The 24,704-nt window shown below is 37.8% G+C and overlaps 1 protein-coding gene across 7 annotated transcripts in view; it reads left to right on the forward strand.

Moving 5' to 3' along the window:
- The first annotated feature begins 355 nt into the window (after positions 1-355).
- Positions 356-24,704, forward strand: part of npnta (nephronectin a) — a 68,188-nt gene continuing 43,839 nt past the window's right edge. For 3 of the 7 annotated variants that reach the window (XM_048196299.1, XM_048196297.1, XM_048196298.1), the window contains exons 1-2: positions 361-638; positions 17,504-17,604. In XM_048196299.1, coding sequence (XP_048052256.1) covers positions 571-638; positions 17,504-17,604 — 169 coding nt within the window. In that variant the 5' untranslated portion in view covers positions 361-570. Of the gene's footprint in view, positions 639-17,503; positions 17,605-24,704 lie in introns of all 7 variants that reach the window. The other 4 variants (XM_048196295.1, XM_048196296.1, XM_048196300.1 and 1 more) reach the window with 3 other exon arrangements.

The raw sequence follows: 24,704 nt of genomic DNA on the forward strand, positions 1-24,704 counted from the left end.
TGACTTAGAACCATAAATCTTCCTTCCAGCAGTTTTACATGACAAGCTCAGGTGCCCTCCTGTCTGCAAAAAAAACCTTTAACAGTGTTTTCTTTGATCTCATACAAATATATATTAAATAGCCTGTATATAAAGCATACTGTTTATATGAACAGTATGAGTTTATATATATGCATATATATATAATAGAAAATATTTACACATATATATATTATAGCCTAATGTATTTGTATGTAATTATATTGGGTTTATTGGGGTATGTAGAATAAGCGCTCCCGTCTCTCCTTATTGGGCGCACTGCTCGTTCAGAGTGTGTGGAGGGAGAGAGAGAGAGAGAGAGAGAGAGTGCTGAGCGCACAGACTCTGCGCTCCAGTCCACGGTTCTCCACCGGAGGTGCGGAGCGCAGACAGAGTCGCTGCCGGTGTTTCGTGCATGAACAGCAGTCAATGCCTTCTGCTCCACCCGCTTAGAAGCTTTGAAAATTGACGGATCTAAACATCACCATCATACCTACTTAAACACCGAGACCAACGGCTACGTTTGGATATACGCACCGTACAAGCACGGAGATGTGGATCATAAAGTTCATGTTGATTTGGACCTGCTGGTTCGGAGTGAGCGCGGACTTCGATGGCAGGTGAGACGTCAATTAAACGTGTAGACGACTGTATCAGTGTGATGTAAAGAGTTTTGCTTTTTTCAAAAGGTGACTTAAGTAAAGTGCTCTAAGATTTTAAACATTCTATGAGACAATGTCTTTTAAGTGTTAATTAACTGCATTGTATCACCTCAAGCTACTATTAATTAATCTATGCTGGGCTAGATATGCCTTTAAAAGTAACAGAGTTGACTGTTTTAAAGTTCATTTAGCCATATAGGTTTGTGGTCAAGGTCAAAACACTACAAGGTGTTTATACGAAAGAGAATTTAATGCTGATAACGTCCAGTTTTGTTTAATGTACAAAACCTTGATAACAGAGCTGTTTAAGATCATCTCCTGACAACAAGCCTCACAAAATAATGAGATAAAAATCAAGAAGACACTTACGCTTAAGGAGTCAGCATCCTGAAAGTATAACAGAAATGTTTTTAGAAATGTTTTAATAAGAGGACGTTGCTGGTAACAGGGTTGACTGATAACAAAACCTAAAGTACCAGTAAAAAGATCATTCTTAAAGTCATTGTTTACATATTAAAGATATGAGCAATAAATAATACTACAATGTGCTTTTGAAAGCATGACAGGTTTGCTTCAAGTTTAGTGCTGTTGTGATCAGTTCAGTTTAGGACGGGCTTAAAGTTTGTGTTGTGTTACTGTGTTGTTAAACTTGTGAACTTGTGTCAGGCTTCAGCTGCTCTTAAAGATCTTCACAAATGCAAAATACTAGCATTCATTCTCAGTATGTGTTGAATATGTATGTAATGGCAGTTTGAAAGAAGAAGAAGAAAAAAAAAAACGTGTGTTTAAGGATCATTTATTCTCTCTCATGGACAGTCAGCGCACATGCTCCCGGTTGTTTCGTGCCCCAACATGTAATGTGAAATATGTGGTTAACAGAAACGTGCCAAAGATTCAAATCTGCTTAAAGCTTCATTGAGATTAAAGGGTATTGAATGTCCATGCTTGAAATTAACTATGTGCTTTAGTAGAAGTAGCTACCTTAGGGCAAGGTTTCTCTGTCCGTTCCTGCAGGCCCCCCTGCACTGCACATTTTAGGGGTCTCACTAATCTGACACACCCAGTGTACTTCATGAATCCCTCTTCTGAATTAGACGAGAGAGATCTAAAATGTGCAGTCTGAGGGGCTTTCAAGAATGAATTGCTCTAGGGCCATTATTATAGGGGTTCATTGATCTCTCCTGTGACATGGAGAAACTTCTTTTAAAAGCGCATGTCAGCGCATGACTCATCCTTATTAAGCATGCATTGCTGAATCACATCATTTATTATGTAATGCTTAATTACCTAATTTAAGTATGCATTGTTTAATTAGGCCTACTCATTAAATATGAAAGTCAAATACTTCATATATTAAATAATGTATACATACTAAAGTATATAACGATTACGTCCATATGCATCACTTTGAAGTCAACATGAAATCAAAACTGAGCCTATTTACTTTCCTCATACACATTCTTGGTCCTAATGTGCACAATAATTATTTTTTAAGATATTGTTTTTAAAATCAGTCTAACATCTTGCTCAGCACTGATTCCTCCCCTACAATTTTACTCCCCTAAAGGGAGAGTTCAGCTCTGTCATCATGATGTTTCAAACCTGTATGAAATTGTTTCTTCCTTGGAACACAAAAGAATATATTTTAAAACTTTTTTTTTACAATGGAAATCAATGGGGTCCACTGTTGTTTTGCACCCCTTTCACTTGTTTGAAAATGACAGTATAAATGACAGAACTTTCATTTTTGTGTGAACTTTCCCTTATCATTTGGCAAATACATTACATAATGGAAATAAAATTGGTGTCAAATTGCATTTCAACGTAATTTAACTTTGCGATGCTTTGTCAATTAAGTATGCATCGCCTAATTACGTCATAAGTATGCATCACCTAATTGTCCTGTTAAGTATGCATTGCCTGATTAGCTCTTGTATTAAGTATGCATTGCCTAATTACGTCATGTATTAAGTATGCATCGCCTAATTTTGTAATGTATTAAGTATGCATTGACTAATTATGTCATGAATTAAGTATGCATCGCCTAATTGTGTCATATGTTAGTATGCATCGCCTAATTTTGTCATGTATGCATTGCCTAATTACGTTATGAGTATGCATTGCCTAATTTTGTCATGTATTAAGTTGCATCGCCTAATTACGTCATGTGTTAATACAAGATGGTTATTTAAGTATGCATCACCTAATTACGTCATGTATTAAGTATGCATTGCCTATTACGTCTTGTATTAAGTATGCATTGCCTAATTTCGTCATGTATGCATTGCCTAATTACGTCATGAGTATGCATTGCCTAATTTTGTCATGTATAAAGTATGCATCGCCTAATTATGTCGTGTTAAATATGCATCGCCTATTTCCGTCTTGTATTAAGTATGCATCACCTAATTACATCATGTATTAAGTATGCATTGCCTATTACGTCATGTATTAAGTATGCATCGGCTAATTTTGTAATGTATTAAGTATGCATTGACTAATTATGTCATGAATTAAGTATGCATCGCCTAATTGTGTCATATGTTAGTATGCATCGCCTAATTTTGCCATGTATGCATTGCCTAATTACATTATGAGTATGCATCGCCTAATTACGTCATGTGTTAATACAAGATGGTTATTTAAGTATGCATCACCTAATTACGTCATGTATTAAGTATGCATTGCCTATTACGTCTTGTATTAAGTATGCATTGCCTAATTTCATGTATGCATTGCCTAATTACGTCATGAGTATGCATTGCCTAATGTTGTCATGTATTAAGTATGCATCGCCTAATTACGTCGTGTTAAATATGCATCGCCTATTTCCGTCTTGTATTAAGTATGCATCACCTAATTACATCATGTATTAAGTATGCATTGCCTATTACATCATGTATTAAGTATGCATCGGCTAATTTTGTAATGTATTAAGTATGCATTGACTAATTATGTCATGAATTAAGTATGCATCGCCTAATTGTGTCATATGTTAGTATGCATCGCCTAATTATGTCATGAATTAAGTATGCATCGCCTAATCGCGTCATGTATTAAGTATGCTTTGCCTAATTAAGTCCTTTATTAAGTATGCATTGCCTATTAACATCTTGTATTAAGTATGCATCGCCTAATTATGTCATGTGTTAAATACGCATCGCCTATTTACGTCTTGTTTTAAGTATGCATCGCCTACTACGTCTTGTATTAAGTATGCATCATTATATATTAAGTATGCATCACCTAATTAAGTCTTGTATTAAGTATGCTTTGCCTAATTAAGTCCTTTATTAAGTATGCATTGCCTATTAACATCTTGTATTAAGTATGCATCGCCTAATTATGTCATGTGTTAAATATGCATCGCCTATTTACGTCTTGTTTTAAGTATGCATCGCCTATTACGTCTTGTATTAAGTATGCATCATTATATATTAAGTATGCATCACCTAATTAAGTCTTGTATTAAGTATGCTTTGCTTAATTATCATGTATTTAGTATGCATCGCCTAATTACGTCATGTATAAAGTATGCATTGTCTAATTACGTCGTGTATTAAGTATGCATCGCCTAATTACGTCATGTATTAAGTATGCATCACCTAATTATGTCATGTATAAAGTCTGCAGTCTAATTGCGTCATGTATTAAGTATGCTTCGCCTAATTAAGTCCTTTATTAAGTATGCATCGGATAATTATGCAGTGTATTAAGTATGCATCGCCTAACTACGTCACAAGTATGCACTGCCTAATTACATCATGTATTAAGTATGCGTCGCCTAATTAAGTCCTGTATTAAGTATGCTTCGCCTAATTAAGTCCTGTATTAAGTATGCATCGCCTAATTACGTCATGTATTAAGTATGCATGGCCTAATTCCGTCATTGTTGTGAATGCATCACTTCCCATTCACTGTTACAGTCACTCGGTTCCCACAGGGTGTTCCGCTGAGACACTGGCCACCCAAGTGTGGACTTGTGAATACAACTCCTGCAGTGATCTTTATGGCATCTTTTATCTTCTGCTCTGTTGGGAAGCATTTTGTCCTTTTGGCAAAATGAGCAATAGCTGTCCTTCCAAATGGACTAGAAATTTATTCACTGGCAGAAGTATTTTTTTGTGTTAAAATTCAAGCTTGGTTCTTTTGCTTCTTCATTTTCCCCTTATTTATCATTGCCAGTTGCCCAGAGGCAGAGCACAGCTATGATGCGGTTTCACGAACACATCCGTACTCAGTTAGGGGGACATTAATAACGGGCTTTTGGTACAACGTTACCAGCATTCTTTTAGAGACATAATGAATAACTAATGCATATTTGTTTGTCATCTATATTTGTCCAAATGACCTTAGCACACTCATTTAGTCAAGACTCTGTTATTCATTGCTTTCTTTACATTCTAACTTCTCTGTGTCGTCCCATACATCATGAGCTTAATGTTTGTGTAACTCACAGACACAATATTGATGCTTTTTCCTCAGGGCATGGCTTGTGCTGGCATTTCAGGAGCGGGAGCTGCCCACTGTAATGAACGCGTACATTAACCTGCTGGCGTACATTATTAATTTCAGTCGTGATGGAGTTCGCTTGTCACCAGGGCCATTATTTGCCAATTTGCCCTGCTTATAAACCTGCTTCACTGCCCCGATCTAAATTCATAGAGAGAATATAGTGCATGAGCGCACTGTGAGGGGCCCATTCATTATTTCCAGGCCCTTAGCAGGGGCCGTTAAGCTCCTGTCTAATGGCTTGTGCTACACCTGAGGGATGACTCGCTGCTAAACCGCCAACTTGTCATCTGCTGACATGATAACAAGAGTAATCAATTACAGACAGACTCATTAAAGTGTCCAACTTTTTAAACTCTCCCAACATGGGCTTTTGGACCTTTGAACAGTGGCTTTCTGTGACTCACCGGAGCAGAACGTATAATCCCTGCGTCGGCATCACTCACTCTTCTAATATATTTTGTCAACAGTGCTTTGTTGCTCCCTCACTCAGTCCATCCATCCATCCATCTTTTGTTTGTTTGTTTGGTCGTTCCATCCATCCATCCATTGTTTTATCTATCTTTCTATCATTCTTTCCATCCATCCATCTTTCTATCATTCTTTCCATTCATACATCTTTCTATTGTTTCATCCATCCATCTTTCCATCCATCCATCTTTGTATCGTTCTTTCCATCCAACCATCTTTCTGCTGTTCAATCCATCCATCCATCATCACTCTTTCCATTCATCCTTCTTTCTATTGTTTCATCCATCCATCTTTCTATCATTCTTTCCATCAATCCAGCTTTTATATTGTTCCATCCATCCATCCATCCATCCATTCATCAATCCTTCTATCGCTCTTTCCATCATCCATCCATCCATACATCCATCCATTCTTCTATCTATCTTTCAATTGTTTTTCATCCATGCCTCTTTCTATCGTTCTTTCTATCTATCCATCTATCCATCCATCCATCTTTCTATCATTCTTTCCACTCATCCATCTTTCTATTGTTTCATCCATCCATCCATCCATCCATCTTTCTATCACTTTCCATTCATCCATCTTTCTATTGTTTCATCCATCCATCCATCCATCCATCCATCTTTGTATCGTTCTTTCCATCCATCCATCTTTCTGTTGTTCCATCCATCCATCCATCCATCCATCACTCTTTCCATTCATCCATCTTTCTATTGTTTCATCCATCCATCTTTCTATCATTCTTTCCATCCATCCAGCTTTTATATTGTTCCATCCACCATCCATCCATCCATCCATCGCTCTTTCCATCATCCATCCATCCATCCATCCATCCATCCATCGCTCTTTCCATCATCCATCCATCCATCCATCCATTGTTCTATCTTTCAATTGTTTTTTCATCCATGCATCTTTCTTTCATTCTTTCTATCCATCTATCTATCCATCCATCTTTCTATCCATCCATCCATCCATCCATCCTTCTATCGCTCTTTCCATCATCCATCCATCCATCCATCATCCATCCATTGTTCTATCATTCAATTGTTTTTTCATCCATCCATCTTTGTTGTTCCATCCATCCATCCATCCATCACTCTTTCCATTCATCCATCTTTCTATTGTTTCATCCACCCATCTTTCTATCATTCTTTCCATCCATCCAGCTTTTATATTGTTCCATCCACCATCCATCCATCCATCCATCCATCGCTCTTTCCATCATCCATCCATCCATCCATCCATCCATCCATCCATCCATTGTTCTATCTTTCAATTGTTTTTTCATCCATGCATCTTTCTGTCGTTCTTTCTATCATCCATCTATCCATCCATCTTTCTATCATTCTTTCCACTCATCCATCTTTCTATTGTTTAATCATCCATCTTTTGTTTGTTTGTTTGTTCCATCCATCCATCCATCCTTCTATCGCTCTTTCCATCATCCATCCATCCATCCATCCATCCATTGTTCTATCTTTCAATTGTTTTTTCATCCATGCATCTTTCTGTCGTTCTTTCTATTCATCCATCTATCCATCCACCTTTCTATCATTCTTTCCACTCATTCATCTTTCTATTGTTTAATCCATCCATCTTTTGTTTGTTTGTTTGTTCCATCCATCCATCCATCTATCCATCCATCCTTCTATTGCTCTTTCCATCATCCATCCATCCATCCATCCATCCATCTATCCATGCATCATTCTATCTATCTTTCTATCATTCTTTCCATCCATCCATCTTTCTATTAATTCATCCATCCATCCATCCATCCATCTTTCTATCGTTCTTTCCATCCATCCATCTTTCTATTAATCCATCCATCCATCTTTTTATCGTTCTTTCCATTCATCCAACTTTCTATTGTTCCAACCATCCATCCATCTATCCATCTTTCTATCGTTCTTTCCACTCATCCATCTTTCTATTGTTTCATCCATCCATTTTTGTATCGTTCTTTCCATCCATCCATCTTTCTATCATTCTTTCCATCCATCCATCCATCCATTGTTCTATCTATCTTTCAATTGTTTTTTCATCCATCCATCCATCCATCCATCCATCCATCATTCTTTCCATTCATCCATCTTTCTATTGTTTCATCCATCTGTCCATCATCCATATATATATATATGTATATAAGAAATGTATACATAAACAAAAAACTACATTGTTAAAACAATTCCTATTGCTTTCTCTGCCCTTATTAAAATTGAGTGTTTCAGATTTCAACAGAATAGTACTAAAATATTAGAATTAAATTGTATGAAAACAATTTTGATTTAGTTTTTAAGGTCAGCAAAGTGTCACTTAATTTCTCAAACAGTGGAGTACATGTTGATTGTTTATTCACATGCACAGGCGACAGAAAATATGACGCACACAACTCGCCATGACAGCGCATCTGATGCAGTCACACATGGCATTGAGTTTGCAAAATTATATTAGACACCATGAATACACGGATATGCTGTCACATTCTAGGGCTTTTGTTTTAAAGCAGAAATGAAAAATAACAAAAAATGATGCCCTTTTTCTTGGTTTTCTGTTTCAGGTCTACTAGAACAGATTTTCATGCTTGAATGTTAAAAAAACCTTATCTTCTCTCCATGCAAATTCACATTGTTATGTAATAAAATAGCAAATCATGTGCACGTTTTAGTAAATCGAGGAAACAAATTAATAAATCGCATGCACGATTTATCCCACTATTTTTTTTCCTGAATGTCATGTCCAGGGCTCCATACGTATTTGTTCCCAGAAGAAAACGAAATCAAGAGTACAATCAAGCCCTTTTAAGGAGTAAAATGTATTATTTATTTATTACTTTCTCGAAACACTGTGAGTGATGCAGCTTTCAAATTTGCATTCTTTTTACTGAGCCAAATGATTAATCTGTGACATTCTTTATTGGTCAATCATCTTCTCTCCATGCAAATTCAGAGGTCAGAAATGAAACTTTGGTCTGCTTTTCCTCTCGCCCACATTTGCATGCATATGAATGGAACAAAGTCTAATGTGACTGCACTTACGATGCTAAAATGCTCTTTTTTGTTTGCCACCCTTTTCATGATTTTCAGTATTTTTCTGAATCTAGTTTTACATTTCCAACCCTATCAGCCAGACTGCCGTCTAGATAACTGCGCTGACCACTGGAAAACCCATATCCATTGAACTCTATTGTTTTCAAATTCTCATAAACATCTCAGAAACTGTGGGAGATTCATAAAACTGTCCCTTCCACCACATGGGGCATTTATTTCAGACTTGTACCTGCTGCGTCCGATTGCTGCTTAGCGCTGGATGAGATGGACTTTGCTTGACCGGCGTGTCATTCTGCAGAGGCACATATTCTATATGGAGGCTGGCGAATGAAGACAGCTCAACTCTCATGCGCATGTTTCAAAGGCGCGTGTCTAATTGTCTGGCAGTCTGTGGAGGTGGCGGAGGAATGTGAAGGGCTGTAATTAAACCCCCCTGCACTTGCACCCGAGCCCCGCTGCATGTCATCATTCATATACATGTGCAGACTCACTACTGAACCACATGAATAGTGTCAGACAGCTCCAGACAAATAGAAATGTGAATTGCATGAATTTTTCATGACTCAAATGTACCAGTGCACAGAAATAAAGGCACGTACGTCTAATTTTCGTGACCCGGTTGCCTCTTTTGAGCAGCTGGGACAGAATTGCATTATGTAGATATTTGTCGTTTGTGTAATCCGCTAATGCCAGATTGAGCTGGAAATTGAAACTGTGTAATAGCTGCATCTTTAACAAGGTGAGGAAAGACACTTTCTCAGGTGGACGAGGGATTTGTTGTGACAGCCTCGTTACCTCAGTGAGCGTGGCGCCGGTTTCTCGCTGGGCGACGCTCTCTCACTCTTTCTCTCTCTCTCTCAGTTTGGCATCTCTTTGGATCGGGCCCAGAGTTTGCAGATTGCTGACTGGCACGCATTCGCTTGTCTCTGGTGGGGCAAACACTGCGCACGCAGAGATTAGTCTTTCACTCATTGTCCCTCTCTGTTACAGCTTTTGTTTTTCTGTGAAAGAGGGACTATTTTGCTTTTTTACATTTTCAGCTTTCTTTAGTGTGTAATTTGCTGTTTGAGCTTGAAAAAGGTCTGCAAAGTTACAAAGCACAAAATCACTCCAAAGGGAGTTATTCTCTATATCAGTAAACACCGTTTCTGAACTCCCTGAAACGCCTCCATTGTAGTCTTGAATTTTCTGCCGGGAACAAACATGTCACAATATTCCTCATTTAAATAATTCCCTCCCAACGTATACGTAAATAAAGGGGCGAGGTAGTGTGTTGAAACTCACGGTTATGGTAAGGGGTAAGACATTTCCCAAACACGCTCAAAGTGGTTGACCAATCACAACATACTGATCCAGCCGACCAATGAGAGCACACTGTGCTTTTCAGAAGGAGGGGCTTCATAGAGACAGGAACTGAACAGGGGTGCGTTTCCCAAAAGCATCGTTAGCCAACAAGTTCCGTCGTTACTAACATAGTTCAACGATTTGGTGTTTCCCAAAACCATCATTCAAACGAACATTCGCAAACTGCATCGCAAACTTGTGTGGTTGAACGTCAACTTTGCGACAATACGGTTTCGGGAAACAGTCGTGACTGGCTAGTTGATTTGTTCAACGATGCATCGTACTATGGTAGTGAAGCAGCGAGTTACATCGTTGTTCAGGAAACGCACCCCAGAGCATTACCGACAGACTGGGAAGAGAGGTGCTGAAACAATGTCAAATATGTGAAAAATAATGTGTTTTTTGAACATATTAAGCATGAAAACCTTTTCGAGTGGACTCCAAAAACAAATCACGATTTTGTAAAAGGGCGTCATAGATCCTCTTATTATTGTAACATGGTGTCCTAAAAAGCCTTTCATCAGGCATTTTTTCTGTCCTCCCTGAAAGTCAAATATTTTGTGAAAAGACAAACTCACAGCCAATTGGAACATATTCTGTGTTCCACCTATCTGGAGAGCAACCATGAGGATGTTTAATGAATGTTAGTATGCATTATGAACCCTCTCTTTCATTTTTAACACAGTCATTAAGTGGTTGTCAACTAATTTCTGTTCTGACAGGGTCATGGTCATTGTGCTTTGTTGGAATAGTTCGATTAAATAGGCTTTGAAACTTTTAGTTGGAAATAAGTGCCATATTATGTATAATCATGTAGGTTTTGGTTCCAATCAAACTCAATATTGTGTCACACGTTCCCTCAGAAATCATTCTAATATGCTGATTTGGTGTTTAAAGGGTTAGTTCACCCCAAAATGAAAATTCTGTCATTAATTATTCACTCTCGTGTGATTTTCATTCATCTTCGGAACACAAATGAAGATCTTTTTGTTGACAGAATGCTGTCACATTTCCTTCCATGGACTGCCTTTGCAACTGAAACTTTGACGCTTTAAAGGTGCCCAAGAATGCTTTTTCACAAGATGTAATATAAGTCTAAGGTGTCCCCTGAATGTGTCTGTGAAGTTTCAGCTCAAAATACCCTATAGATTTTTTTAAATTAATTTTTTTAACTGCCTATTTTGGGGCATCATTAACTATGCACTGATTTTTTCAGCGCGCCGCCCCTTTAATTCGCGCGCTCCCTGCCACACGAGCTCTCGATTATATTACAGCACATTTACAAAGTTCACACAGCTAATATAACCCTCAAATGGATCTTTACAAAATGTTCGTCATGCATGCTGTATACATGCTTCGAATGATGTGAGTAAAGTATTTATTTTGATGTTTATATTTGATTCTCTATGAGTTTGAGGCTGTGCTCCGTGGCTAACGGCTAATGCTACACTGTTGGAGAGATTTATAAAGAATGAAGTTGTGTTTATGAATTATACAGACTGCAAGTGTTTAAAAATGAAAATAACGACGGCTCTTGTCTCCGTGAATACAGTAAGAAACGACGGTAACTTTAACCTCATTTAACAATACATTAGCAACATGCTAACGAAACATTTAGAAAGACAATTTACAAATATCAGTAAAAATATCATGCTATCATGGATCATGTCAGTTATTATTGCTCCATCTGCCATTTTCGCTGTTGTTCTTGCTTACCTAGTCTGTTGATTCACCTGTGCACATCCAGACGTTCTGCCCTTGTCTAATGCCTTTCATAATGTTGGGAACATAGGCTGGCATATGCAAATATTGGGGGCGTACACCCCGACTGTTACGTAACAGTCGGTGTTATGTTGAGATCCGCGTGTTTTCCGGAAGTCTTTTAAACAAATGAGATTTACATAAGAAAGAGAAAGCAATGGAGTTTGAAACTCAATGTATGTCTTTTCCATGTACTGAACTCTTGTTATTCAACTATGCCAAGATAAATTCAAATTTTGAATCTAGGGCACCTTTAAAAAGTTCATAAAGAGACAGTAAAACTAATCCATATGAGTAGAGCGGTTTAATTCAAAGTTTCTGAAGAGAATCAATCACTTGTTATGATGAACAGATTTAATTTAGGCTTTTACTCGCATATAAACTTTGATCAGCGAACATAAACCGAAGCTCAACCGAACCTGAATGACGTGAGAGTGAGTAATTAATGACAGAATTTTCATTTTGGGGTGAACTAACCCTTTTTAAATTTAAATTAGCCAAAGCTTTACTCACCCTCAAGCCATCCTAGCTGTATATGACTTTCTTCTTTCAGATGAACACATTCAGAGATATATTAATAAATATCCTGACACATCCGAGCTTTATAATGGCAGTAAGCCGGATCAATGAGTATGAGCTGAAGAAAGTGTCTCCATCCACATCCATCCATCATAAACATACTCCACACGGCTCGGGGGGTTAATAAAGGCTTATATTGGGTTACCACTTAAAATCTGGAACAAAGAAAGCTTGCTTTATATCAGTGTTTCTCACCTTTTGTACCTTTTTCCTACTCTTATGTACCCCTATAGCCTCATCAGTAAGGTTCAAAAACCCTTTCATAAACACCAAACCAGAAATGAGTTCTTCATAAATATGTATGAAATAATATTCCTCATAAATGTGTTTGCAACTCATATTATACTTGCTATCCTTCAGTATTCTTATTATGATTAAAACGGTCATTATTACAAAGCACCACATTTAAAAACAATGCAATGCTGTGGGTGAAAACAGACTCTCCAATTAGCATCTACTCAGACTGAAGCAGTTTGAGAAATACTGTTGTTTTCTTACTGATATTTTCATCCAAAAAAGATTATACTAAAGAGCTTTGTATTGTTGTGGAGAAATGTGAATATGATATGGGGTCGTTATGTATATGTACGTATGTTCTGCTATGTGTGCCATCCACTTAAACTCACAACAACCTTTTATTACTTTCTTACTTTTTAAAAACTGAACACAAAAAAAATAATAGAAATGTATGTGCACCGCTGGGAGCCATTATGATGTATGGCGTACTCTGCACCCAGCATCTTTGCAGTGAGTTAGAAGTGATGTTTTTATGCATACAGAGGCGATTGTGTTGAAACACGCCGAGTCCGGCCAGTCTCTCTGTGTGTGTGTGTGTTTGTGTGATTAAATGTGTGTTTCAGGTGAGATATAGCGGAGTGACAGGCAGGAGCCCGGACTCAATCCTCTTAGCATGCACGCTGTGTCTTTAGAGCCGTCTCCTCTCCCTCGCCGCGCTGCACACGCAAACATTTTCCCTTCAGCCTGTCACTCTCATTTAGTGCCACCATCACACTTTCTTACTGGAGTGACTGGCAGCCGTAGTGGCCACATTAGCATTTTCAATGCCTTACGATCCCGAGTAACTGAAGGGGACAATGCAACGTGTGGCTAAAATTCCCAGTCATTTTCTGCCTCACTTATAATATAACATATTTGAAGGAAATTCAGCAAGGATGCATTAAATTGAGCTAAAGGGACAGTAAAGACATTTATAATGCTACAGATTTATTTTTCAAATAAATTCTGTTCTTTTTAACTCTTTATTCATCAAAGATTCCTGAAAAAAGTATCACGGCGTAAATAGAAATAATTCAACAAAATATAGAATGTTTACGTTTGATATATGATCAGCTCAGTTCATTTTCTTTCCTGTTTTCTCTTCTCTTTCAGCCAGCCATATTAAGTAGAAGTTTAATTTTAGATTGAGCGCTGTGCTTTCCCTGTATCTATTACCCATGATGATCCATTTACATTACGTCATTTGACCGGTGTTCATTCCCTTTTGCTTATTTTCACAGACCTTAAATGGTTTTACTGCTTCACAAGAACATTTGGAGCTCTGCTTGTGGAAAAAAAAGAAATCAGTAATCCTGGTGTGCACTGCCAAGAAACTCTCCGATTCAAAAGCACTTCAGCTGTAGGCCTACCTTTATTTTCCATTTTATGGAAAAATCGGTTTTAAACGGCCTTCGCTGTTCCAAAAATCTGTCTTGTTCGCTCACATTGTTGGGTCATGTAACATATCATCTTCTAAGAACATCCTCATTTTCCATAACTTCCCTCAAGCTATAGACAGCAGAGGCACAGGCAGACTTCATCTTATCTCTGCGCTGTGTGTGCATCCAGCATCAACATACGAGAACATCTGCCTCTGGTGGTACAGCAGAATGATAACTAACAGTGGTCTTATCAGAAGCACCTGTGTCACTGAGTACAACGGAAGCTTTGTGAATATAGATAAGACGTCACAGGCTGACTGATGCAATGGATAAGACAACAGTGAAAACAGGAACAATAGAAGTTACCTCATGACTTGCAAATGTGCTAGAATCTTGAGTCTCCAAATGAATGGCTTTAGATAGACACAGACAGACAGACAGACAGAGGCTGACCGACCGATAGATAGATACTGTAGATAGACAGACCAACCGACTGACTGACAGATAGGCTACATAGGTTCAGTAAATAGATAGATACCCAACAAACACATACACGTTCCCCTAACGTTAGTTTTTGGTTCCATGTGGTTATTAATTTATTTATTTATTTTTTGATAACCAAAAAATTATGTTCTAAGAACGTTCTTTTTAGGCTTAATTTTTTTCAACCATAAAATAACGTTCCCAGAACATTTCAGGGTGTGTTTTTTTTTATTATTACCTAAAAATAACTTATACAGAACGTTCCATAATGGTTTTTTTAGGTTATTATTTTGCAGCCATAAAATAACGTTCCCAGAACATTGCAGTGTCACAGACACGTCAGGTTCCACCTCACTCCCTTACCCACGCACCCAATCACCGGAGTACTGATCACCGCCACCTGCAACTCATTATCACAATCATCACCTCACTACTTAAGCCCCACACTCACACACACACATTGTCCGGTCTCGTTCGTTATACACTAGTTGTATGCTTACCTCAAGGACTCCCAAAACGATACTTACCTGTCTCCATCGTCTCCATCGTCTCCATCGTCTCCATCGTCTCCATCGTCTCCATCGTCTCCATCGTCTCCATCGTCTCCATCGTCTCCATCGTCTCCATCGTCTCCATCGTCTCCATCGTCTCCATCGTCTCCATCGTCTCCATCGTCTCCATCGTCTCCATCGTCTCCATCGTCTCCATCGTCTCCATCGTCTCCATCGTCTCCATCGTCTCCATCGTCTCCATCGTCTCCTGGTCTCCTCGTGTCTCTACCTACCTGTGTGTGTGAGTGTTCCCGTCTGCCAGCTCCAACGCCTTCATCTGCAACATAAACAAAGGACAGTATTACCTCTCTTTCATCTCCAAGTTCATCTTATCCATCATTGCATTTACCTGTTGCTCTGCTGATTGTCTCAATAAAACCCCAAACTGCTTCTACATCTGTCTCCGGTGTCTATACTGTAACATGCAGCTTATGTTTTAAAATTTATACAGAATGTTCCCTAAATCTTATTTTTTTTTTTTTTAACTATGTAAACTAATTTTCCAATTACTAAGAAACAGAAATTTGATAAATCAAAACATGTTTTAATTTATAATATTAAGCCAAGGTAAGCATAAAATTTGACACTCCTAACTGAGGAGAACATGATGTTTATTGAGAAGTTTTTGTTTATGGCATAAAAGAATGTCCTGCTGTAAAAAATGTGCACTCCAGTGTTAAGAAATAAATGTCAAATACTTGTTTATTCATTTTTTTTTTATGTCTGTAAATAAATTTCATGTTTTAAAAACCATAGATTGTGTTGAAGTTTAATTGTTATTTGGTGCTGAAGAAATGATTATAGGTGTCTATACAGATCCACGATACTGGATCGTGGGTGTGCTGGATGATTACTGACGTACAACGGGGTAAAGATATCGGAGTAAAGAGGTTAGAGGAGTGTTATAGTAGCATTATGGGAACATTAAAATAATGTTAGAACCAAAAATGAACATTCTATTTTCGCTAAGAAAACTTTCCTGGGTAACCAAAAACAAACCTTAACAAAATAACCTTCTGGAAACCAAAAACTAACGTTCTGGAAACAACATAATAACGTTATGAAAATGCTAGATTAACAAACCAAAAACGTTCTGTAAACTTTACATTAACATTAGAATAACGTTCTGGGAACCAAAATCTAATGTTCTGGAAACATTAGAATAACGTGATGAGAATGTTTGATTAATGTTAGAATAACATTATACAAACCAAAAACTATATTTTTGGGAAAGTTACATTATCATTAGAATAACGTTCTGGAAACATTATAATAACGCTATGAGAATGTTAGATTAACATTAGATTAATGTTAGAATAACGTTATACAAACCAAAAAGTAACGTTCTTGGAATGTTACATTAACGTTAGAATAACGTTCTGGGAACCAAAAATTAATGTTCTGGGAACTTAACATTTAACGTCAGAATAATATTCTGGAAACCAAAAACTAACATTGTGGGAACATTACTTTAACGTTAGAATAACATTCTGGGAACCAAAACTAACATTCTAGGAACATTACATTAATGTTAGAATAATGTTCTGGGAACCAAAAACTAACATTCTATTTCTGTTAAGAAAACTTTCCTGGTTAACCAAAAACAAACCTTAACAAAATAACCTTCTGGGAACCAAAAACTAACATTCTGTAAATGTTATAGTAACATTATGGGAACGTTAGATTAAAGTTAGAATAATGTTATACAAACCAAAACCTAATGTTGTGGGAACATTACATTAATTACATTATTAATTACATTAATGTTAAAATTAATTACATTAATGTTAGAATAATGTTCTGGGAACCAAAAACTAACATTCTATTTCCGTTAAGAAAACTTTCCTGGCTAACCAAAAACAAACCTTAACAAAAAAACCTTCTGGGAGCCAAAAACTAACATTCTGTAAATGTTATAGTAACATTATGAGAACGTTAGATTAAAGTTAGAATAATGTTATACAAACCAAAAACCTAATGTTGTGGGAACATTACATTAATGTTAGAATAACGTTCTGGCAACCAAAAACATTCTATTTCAGTTAAGAAAAGTTTCCTGGCCATCCAAAAACAAACCTTAACAAAATAACATTCTAGGAACCAAAACCTAATGTCCTGAAAATGTTATAAAAAAAAAACTTTCCTGGTTAACCAAAAACAAACCATAAAAAATAACATTCTGGGAACCAAAACTTGTTAGCAAGGTAGACAGGCAGATCAACCAACTGACCAACCGACAGAAAGACAGATTGATAGATAGATAGATAGATAGATAGATAGATAGATAGATAGATAGATAGATAGATAGATAGATAGATAGATAGATAGATAGCTATGCACAATGTTATTCATCATTCTCGTTTAACTGTCTTCTGTGCAGTGATTGGCCAAGATCTGATCAAACTGTCTCCTAACAGGTGGCCCAGACAGATGGCCTCATCCAATGGGCTGTGTCGATATGGCGCTCGCGTCGACTGCTGCTGGGGTTGGACACGTGTTTCCTGGGGCCAGTGCCAGCGTGAGTAACTGCTGCTATAGAGGGTGAACAGTGCTATGGGGGGCAGCTTAGGGGGCTTCTAGACTTCCATGTTGCTTTAACCTTCTTCGGCCACTTAGCAACAGCACAGCAAGTCACCAGTTCATTGGAGTAGCTGCAGTCTTTAAAAAAACATTTGAATACCTTAACAAAATTAAATCTCTGTGGTCAATACTCTTTTAAGTCTTTTACTCTTAAAAGGTCGTTCCACACCCATGAGACCTTCGTTCATCTTCAGAACACAAATTAAGATATTTTTGATGAAATCCGATGGCTCAGTGAGGCCTCCATAGACAGCAAATCTAGTGATGGCCGATTTCAAAAAACTGATTTGAATCTTTTGTTTCGAAGCAGTGATTCAGTGATCACGTGATTTCAGCAGTTTGGCATTTTGACACCGAATCACTGATTTCGAAACAAAAGATTCAAAGCAGTGATTTGAAATCGACCATCACCAGTTGAAAAGTCGTTATTTTGTTTTTTTGGTGCACAAAACGTTTTCTCGTCTCTTTATAATATTAAGATTGAACCTCTGAACTCACATGAACTGTTTTAAATACGTCTTCAGTAGCTTTCTGGATCTTGAGAAGTTCAATGGCATTGCTGTCTATGGAGGCCTCACTGAGCCATCGGATTTCATCAAAAATATCTTAATTTGTGTTCCGAAGATGAACAAAGGTCTTACGGTTGTAGAACAATATGAGGGTGAATAATAAATGATTTCCATTATTGGGTGAACTAACCCTTTATGTCTGGCATAATGTTTTAGATGTGGATTTATTTGCAGGATCCATTTGATTCTATCCCAAATACTGTATAATGAACTGGTGACTTGTAATGCTCTCACAGAAGTGGTACAGTAGCTGCAAGGTCAGGTCACATGGCTGAAAATAAGCAAGACTACATCCTGGCACATAATGCTTCTGAATTTCATGCTAACAAACTGGGTTAGTCGCAAGAAAATACCCGCCGTTTGTCTGCTTTGTCTTTGAGATATTCTGCATGACACCTAATATTATGTGGTTCAGTCATTTGGAATAATTAAAAGGTACAACGAGTAGTTGCTGCAACAGCACCACATTCCTGCAGGATTAGTTTGAGGTCTAAAAAAGACAGAAGTCCAATCATTCATTTAGAAAGCACATATAAAAACAACTGAAATCAAAAAGCTTAGAAACTACAAATAAAGAATACTAAATAATTAGCTAAATTCATGATTTTATCAAAGCTAAAAATGATGATAGCAATATTATTATTATTATGTATGACCAAAATTGACAGCTGCAACATTAACAACAACAACAACAACAGTATAATAGTTATAATAGTAATACCAATTATATATATATATATTATAAACAATTATATTATTATAATATCAAGTTTAATTTGTCATTTCCAGCCGTTGTATTACCCATAATAGCTTCAGTTGGAGCTAGCATGGGTTATGCCAGATCTGTAATGTGAGATCCATATAAAGCGCATTCATCTCGCACTAGAAGTGATGATGCCTCTCAAATCTTACACAGCATTAATCACGTAATGAAGTTCAAGTGCGGATTAGCTCATTTTATTGCGTTATCATGGAATCAGAGGATGTGCTCCCTCTGCTCATATTAATAGCATCTTATGCTTCATTTATCAGCTGCCGTATGTTCGCTACAAATCTAAAAATGATATGCCATGCTTCTGAACAAATGTTTGACTGTATCACAGAATGGATCGAGCCAAGTAGCGCTGATTCATGGGCTACTTTGTGATGCATGAAAGTATTAGCGGGACAATGTATCGGGCAGCCTGACAAATGCAAGATTCTCTGCATGGCTTGTGCACATGATAGCCCAGCTGTTGCCTTTGCCACAGAATTGCAGTTTATGGGGGTCACATGCTGAGGGGCTCCAAAAGCTAATGCTTATGCTTCTCTACTACTAGTCTTTATTTCGTCTTCTTACCATATTGTGTAACAAAGCAATGTTTTCTTTGTGTGACTGTGTGTGTATGTGTGCAAACGTCTCTCACACTTCACGTGGCCAAGGTACGCCTTTGAAAATCTCTTATTTTGTCCAGCAAAGGCTGTATTATATGAGTGTGCTTGACTCAGACAGCTGAGAGCGGTGATTGGAAGTAAATAAACATGCACAATGGGCGATGAACTGACCGATTCTGTCCTCAATCATGGACAGCAAGACTGGCAGCGGTTGAACTCGCAATTTTGGCAGAGAATAGAAAGTGTGCAGGGGGACGTTAAGGGCTCCATCATGACTGATTACGGGATCGCTGCATCTCATATCTTTGATGAAATTGCTGCGGTTTATTTTGGCCGGTCGGTGATCATACGGGGTGAAGATGCACATTGAGAATGAAGGCTGTAATAAATGCATCCCCGAACACAGAGTCCTCAGGGATAGTGAAGTGCTCGGCTCCAAAATGCTTTTCAAATATTCATCCAGTCAAAGGTTTTGTTAGGCGTTGCAGTCATATCTGGCTCCATTCACACCTCAATAACAGGAACATGAAGCTGCAATATTTGACTTTCTCAAAACAGCTGGTTTAGGGAGCAGCCCTGGGTTTCGTGGGCTGAATTAGTGATTAAGATTATACCTCGCACAGCCAAAATTCGATTCCCCACTCATAACACCCTAATCATCTAGAGTTAACAAGATCTCAAGCTGCGAATGAATTTTGATGAAGTTGCTTCCTGAGAAAGTGTTACGGCTCAGTGTGAGAGTGACATCCTGCGTGGTGAAATATCTCAAGGGGAAAGGCGTCAGGACATCTCGGACTGTAATCTCTCTCGTTCTCTCTCTAAAAGCTGGATTTTAAAGGAACATTCCGGGTTCAATACAAGTTAAGCTCTATCAACAGCTTTCGTGGCGTAATGTGGATTACCACAGAAGATCATTTCGACTCATCCCTTAGGTTAAAAAAGTGCAAAAAATCAGACACGTACACTGGAAGTACTCAAGGACAGGCAGTCAACATTAAAATACCTGCATTACTGTTCAAATGTTCGGGGTCAGTAAAACTTATTAAAATTAAATGAATACTTTTATTCAGCAAGAATGCATTAAATTGATCAAAAATCATAGAAAAGGCATTTATAATGTTACAAAAGATTTCTATTTCAAATCAATTCTGTTCTTTTGAACTTTAAATTCAGTTTCCACAAAAATATCAAGCAACAAATTTAGCTGTTTTCAAAATTGATTGTAAATGCATCACTGTAACTGAGTTCCCTTTCGAGGGAACTCACACTGCATCAGTAACGACACTTTGGGGAACGCCCTCAGCGTAGCACGTTCCCCAAAGTGTCGGTACCGACGCAGTGTCTCGTTCCCTTTCTCAGGGAACAAGGGTTACAGTCGTAACCCGAGATGAACAGAAAAATGCATCTAATGTGAAACACCCTTTAAGAAACGACTCCAATCAGGGTCAGGTGTAGAGATAGATTGGTCTTTTTATGATTGGTCTTTTCCGATTAATCGATAGCAGCTGCGTCCTAATTCAGAGGCTGCATCCTTCGAAGAACATATTCGAAGGCTGATTGCGTCACTGCGGCGCGACAAAGGCTGTTCCAATTCAAAGGCTTCGAGGCATCCGATGGCTGCATCCGAAAACCTATGAAGCTGACTTGTTGCCTTGTAAGACAGCGTTTGTGCATGAAGGTACCTCATGAAACTAATTTCAGACAGACTTCTGAAGCAACGTAACAGTTTAATGATCTACCGCAAAATAGCACAAGCTTTGGTGAGAACTAAACAAATATTTAATTACTTCAGTAGTAATTTCTCGTTAGAAATGACATCAAAAGTGGAAAATGTTGCTCAAAAACATTCCTTAACACACAAACTGACCAGCAAACTCAACTTTCGGACACCATCTTTAATTTTCTAGGTCAACACTCACAGAATAGATGCTCAGGATTGTGGGATAGCAAAGGCAGTGAAGGATACATCTATGCTGCCTTCAGAAATCGATCAGATGAAGGTATCTCAGGAAACAGGAAGTGAAGCTAACATTGGATTCGGACGTGCCTTGATGCCTTCCTACCTTGAAATGTGTCCTCCGAAGGCAGCATTTTCCAGTTATCGTAGCAAACCTTACTGTCAACGTTGCTAGACCGTCACATTTAACAACGCTCAGTCAAACCTTCGCAGCCTTCAAAGGCGTGACCTTCATTTCGAAGGATGCAGTCTTTGAATTGGGACACAGCCCATACTTATTTACCGTGCTGGAGTGGCTGAGAATGTCGCTATTCGCTGTCATTATTCAGTACGAGAGTGGCCTCTAGAGGAGAAATCACTGATGCCTCGTGGAGTTTGTTTTTTGTCACGTGAGATTGCGCGCTGCACAGAGCGGGAAACTTCAGATACGGATTTAAAACATAGACAACAAAACGGTATGCATACAGTACATGTTTTCATATCATTATAAAGTAATTCATTTGTTAACTAGATGCTACATTACTGGAGAACAGCAGTATGTTGTTTGCAGTCAAAACTGAGAGGACGGACGCTACATTAATAGTAGTTACACGCTACCTGAAGCAGTTAAAAAAATGTGACAAAAACACTCGCAAGTCTGACCCAAATGTTTAATGTCATGATGTTGCCATCTATTTGCATTAGTTTATATCCAGCTGGTTGCTTTTATGCATTCGTTATCCAGTGAAGTTGCATATTTAAAGCTGACATAAGAAAGCAAATTGATGTTCATGCAGCCAAGAGAAACATATTAGCAAATAAGAAACGCATCCGATTTCAGTTCCTTTTTTATTGTCACTGTTTTACATATTTAGTTATTTTGATTCGATAATCATCAAGTGTTCGAAAATAGAAGAAAATAAGTGGGAGAGTACAATTTACATACAATTCTAAAAACGTAAAGTTTTAAAATCCATTTAATGTTGATTAATTGGTTATCGGCCAGATTGGTCCAATTGGATTCATTATCAGTAAAATCCACTATCGGTTGAGGTGTAGTCTCATCCTCAGACATAAACCAATGGCTGAACGTGTGATGAATATAGCACACAAAATAGAAAACACTTCAGGAGTTTCAAAATTGTCTTCTGATTGGTTGAATTCGCCAAGATTTCCGGGAGATGTCACGTTCTTTAATAGTCTGCCTGGAAACAAAGCTGTCGTGATGCCAAACCCCCTCATGGAAAAAGAAGGCCGTCGTGTTTACCACTGTGACAATCAGCACTTAATAGGATCAACTAAATGCTGGATTTTCAAAAGCAATGTGCAATTCTTGAATGAATTGCACGTCGGTCTGTTACTGCGGGGACATCCGAAATCGCATATTTCCCTACTATATAGTAGGTGAAAAACAGTATGTGACAAAAGAAGTATGTCCGTATTCACGGTACTCATAAAAGAGTAGGCAAAAAGTATCCGGATGACCTACTACTTTTGGCGAGATTCTGAAGTGTGCATACGATGCAGACTTTACTATCCCATGAGGCCACAGAGAAGATTTATGAATGGTGGTGAAGCGACGCAATTGACACTGGTCGGTCACATGATAATGACAACATGGTGAATGTAGTACATCTAGATTACATTAATACTACATATAGAACTTAGCGGTCATGAAGTAATTACTTATTCAAAATAAGTACTTAGAAGAGTATGCGATTTTGGACGCAGCCATTGATTTTACACTTTCACACCCCTGAACATCATGCTGAACAAAACAAACTGTGATTGGTTGCATTACATGTCGGTCAGACATCCTCTTATGTGGTCCTTGGTCAACGAAAGCTGCCATCAGTCTGAAGGTCTGGCTACGCGAGTCTAGGTCGGGTGAATCTGAAACCAGTATAATAACACTTACGCTTCCAGTTAAAATCAATTTGTCAACTGAATAGATATGGTAATCATTCAGTAACATGGTGTATATATATCAAGGGTAATGTTAGCTTTGAGAGTGGCTGTCACTTCTGTAGTTTAAAGCATCAGTTAACTTGAAGTAATTGGCCCTCATGAGGACCAGTGAGGTCAGGCAGGACAAGGTGGATTTAATAGTTGAACATCTGCAACACAAACTATCCTGTTCCTAAGCTGCTCCTAAAATACCAGCTCAGCAAAATGTTACTCAAATGTTTGAGCAGCAGTAGTCCACAGGGGAGTGTGTGAGAAGCTGTGTGACTGAGGAACTGCAAAGAAACCTTTGTTATGGAGGCTGCCCTGCCTGGGCATAGGAACATAGGAACTAGAGGAGTGGAACTCTGGTTTGTGGACCGATTAATCCAAATTTCTTTATCTTTTTTTCAGTTTAAGCTTTGTTGATATAGTGTTTTACACTTCGTAACACCTTTATGAATTATATGAAATATGTATATGCATCCATACACTCAAAAGTTTGGGGTCTGTATTTTTTTTTTTTGAAAATAATTTTCATTTAGCTATTCGATCAAAAATATAGTAAGAACAGTAATATTGGGAAATATTATTACACAATTTGAATATAATTTAAAATGTAATTTATTCCTGTGATCAAAGCTGAATTTTCAGCATCATTACTCCAGTCTTTAGTGTCACATGATCCTTCAGAAATCATTCTAATATGATGATTTGATGCTCAAGAAATATTCTTATTATCAGCAATGTTGAAAACAGTTATGCTGCTTTATATTTTTGTGGAAGCTGATCTACAATAGCGTTGAAAAGAACAGTATTTATTTGAAATTGAAACCTTTTGAAACATTATAAATGTCACTTGTGATCTATTTAATCTATTCCTGAAAAGAGTTCTCATCGCCACATGAAATGTGAGAGACTTTAATCTTTAATCTTGTGTGTATTGTATGGCAGAACCTGATTTCGCCAAGTGTAACATGTTCCTGGATCAACATCTTTGTTGATCCTGGAACAACATTCCAATCACCCAATCAGATTTGAGGGACAAGTTTACAATTTATTTCAAGTTTAGGCTCACAACCAGGTTTAGGTGGTTATACATCAGTGTTACTCACCAATCATTTCCCTCTGATTTTAGGGACGTATTATGGGTAGGGTTAGGCTTAGCGGTAGGGATAGGACTAAAATTTCGGACCGGAATGTTGTTCCAGGATC

Source organism: Megalobrama amblycephala, linkage group LG7 (genome assembly GCF_018812025.1).
Source record: "Megalobrama amblycephala isolate DHTTF-2021 linkage group LG7, ASM1881202v1, whole genome shotgun sequence".
Taxonomy (NCBI): domain Eukaryota; kingdom Metazoa; phylum Chordata; class Actinopteri; order Cypriniformes; family Xenocyprididae; genus Megalobrama; species Megalobrama amblycephala.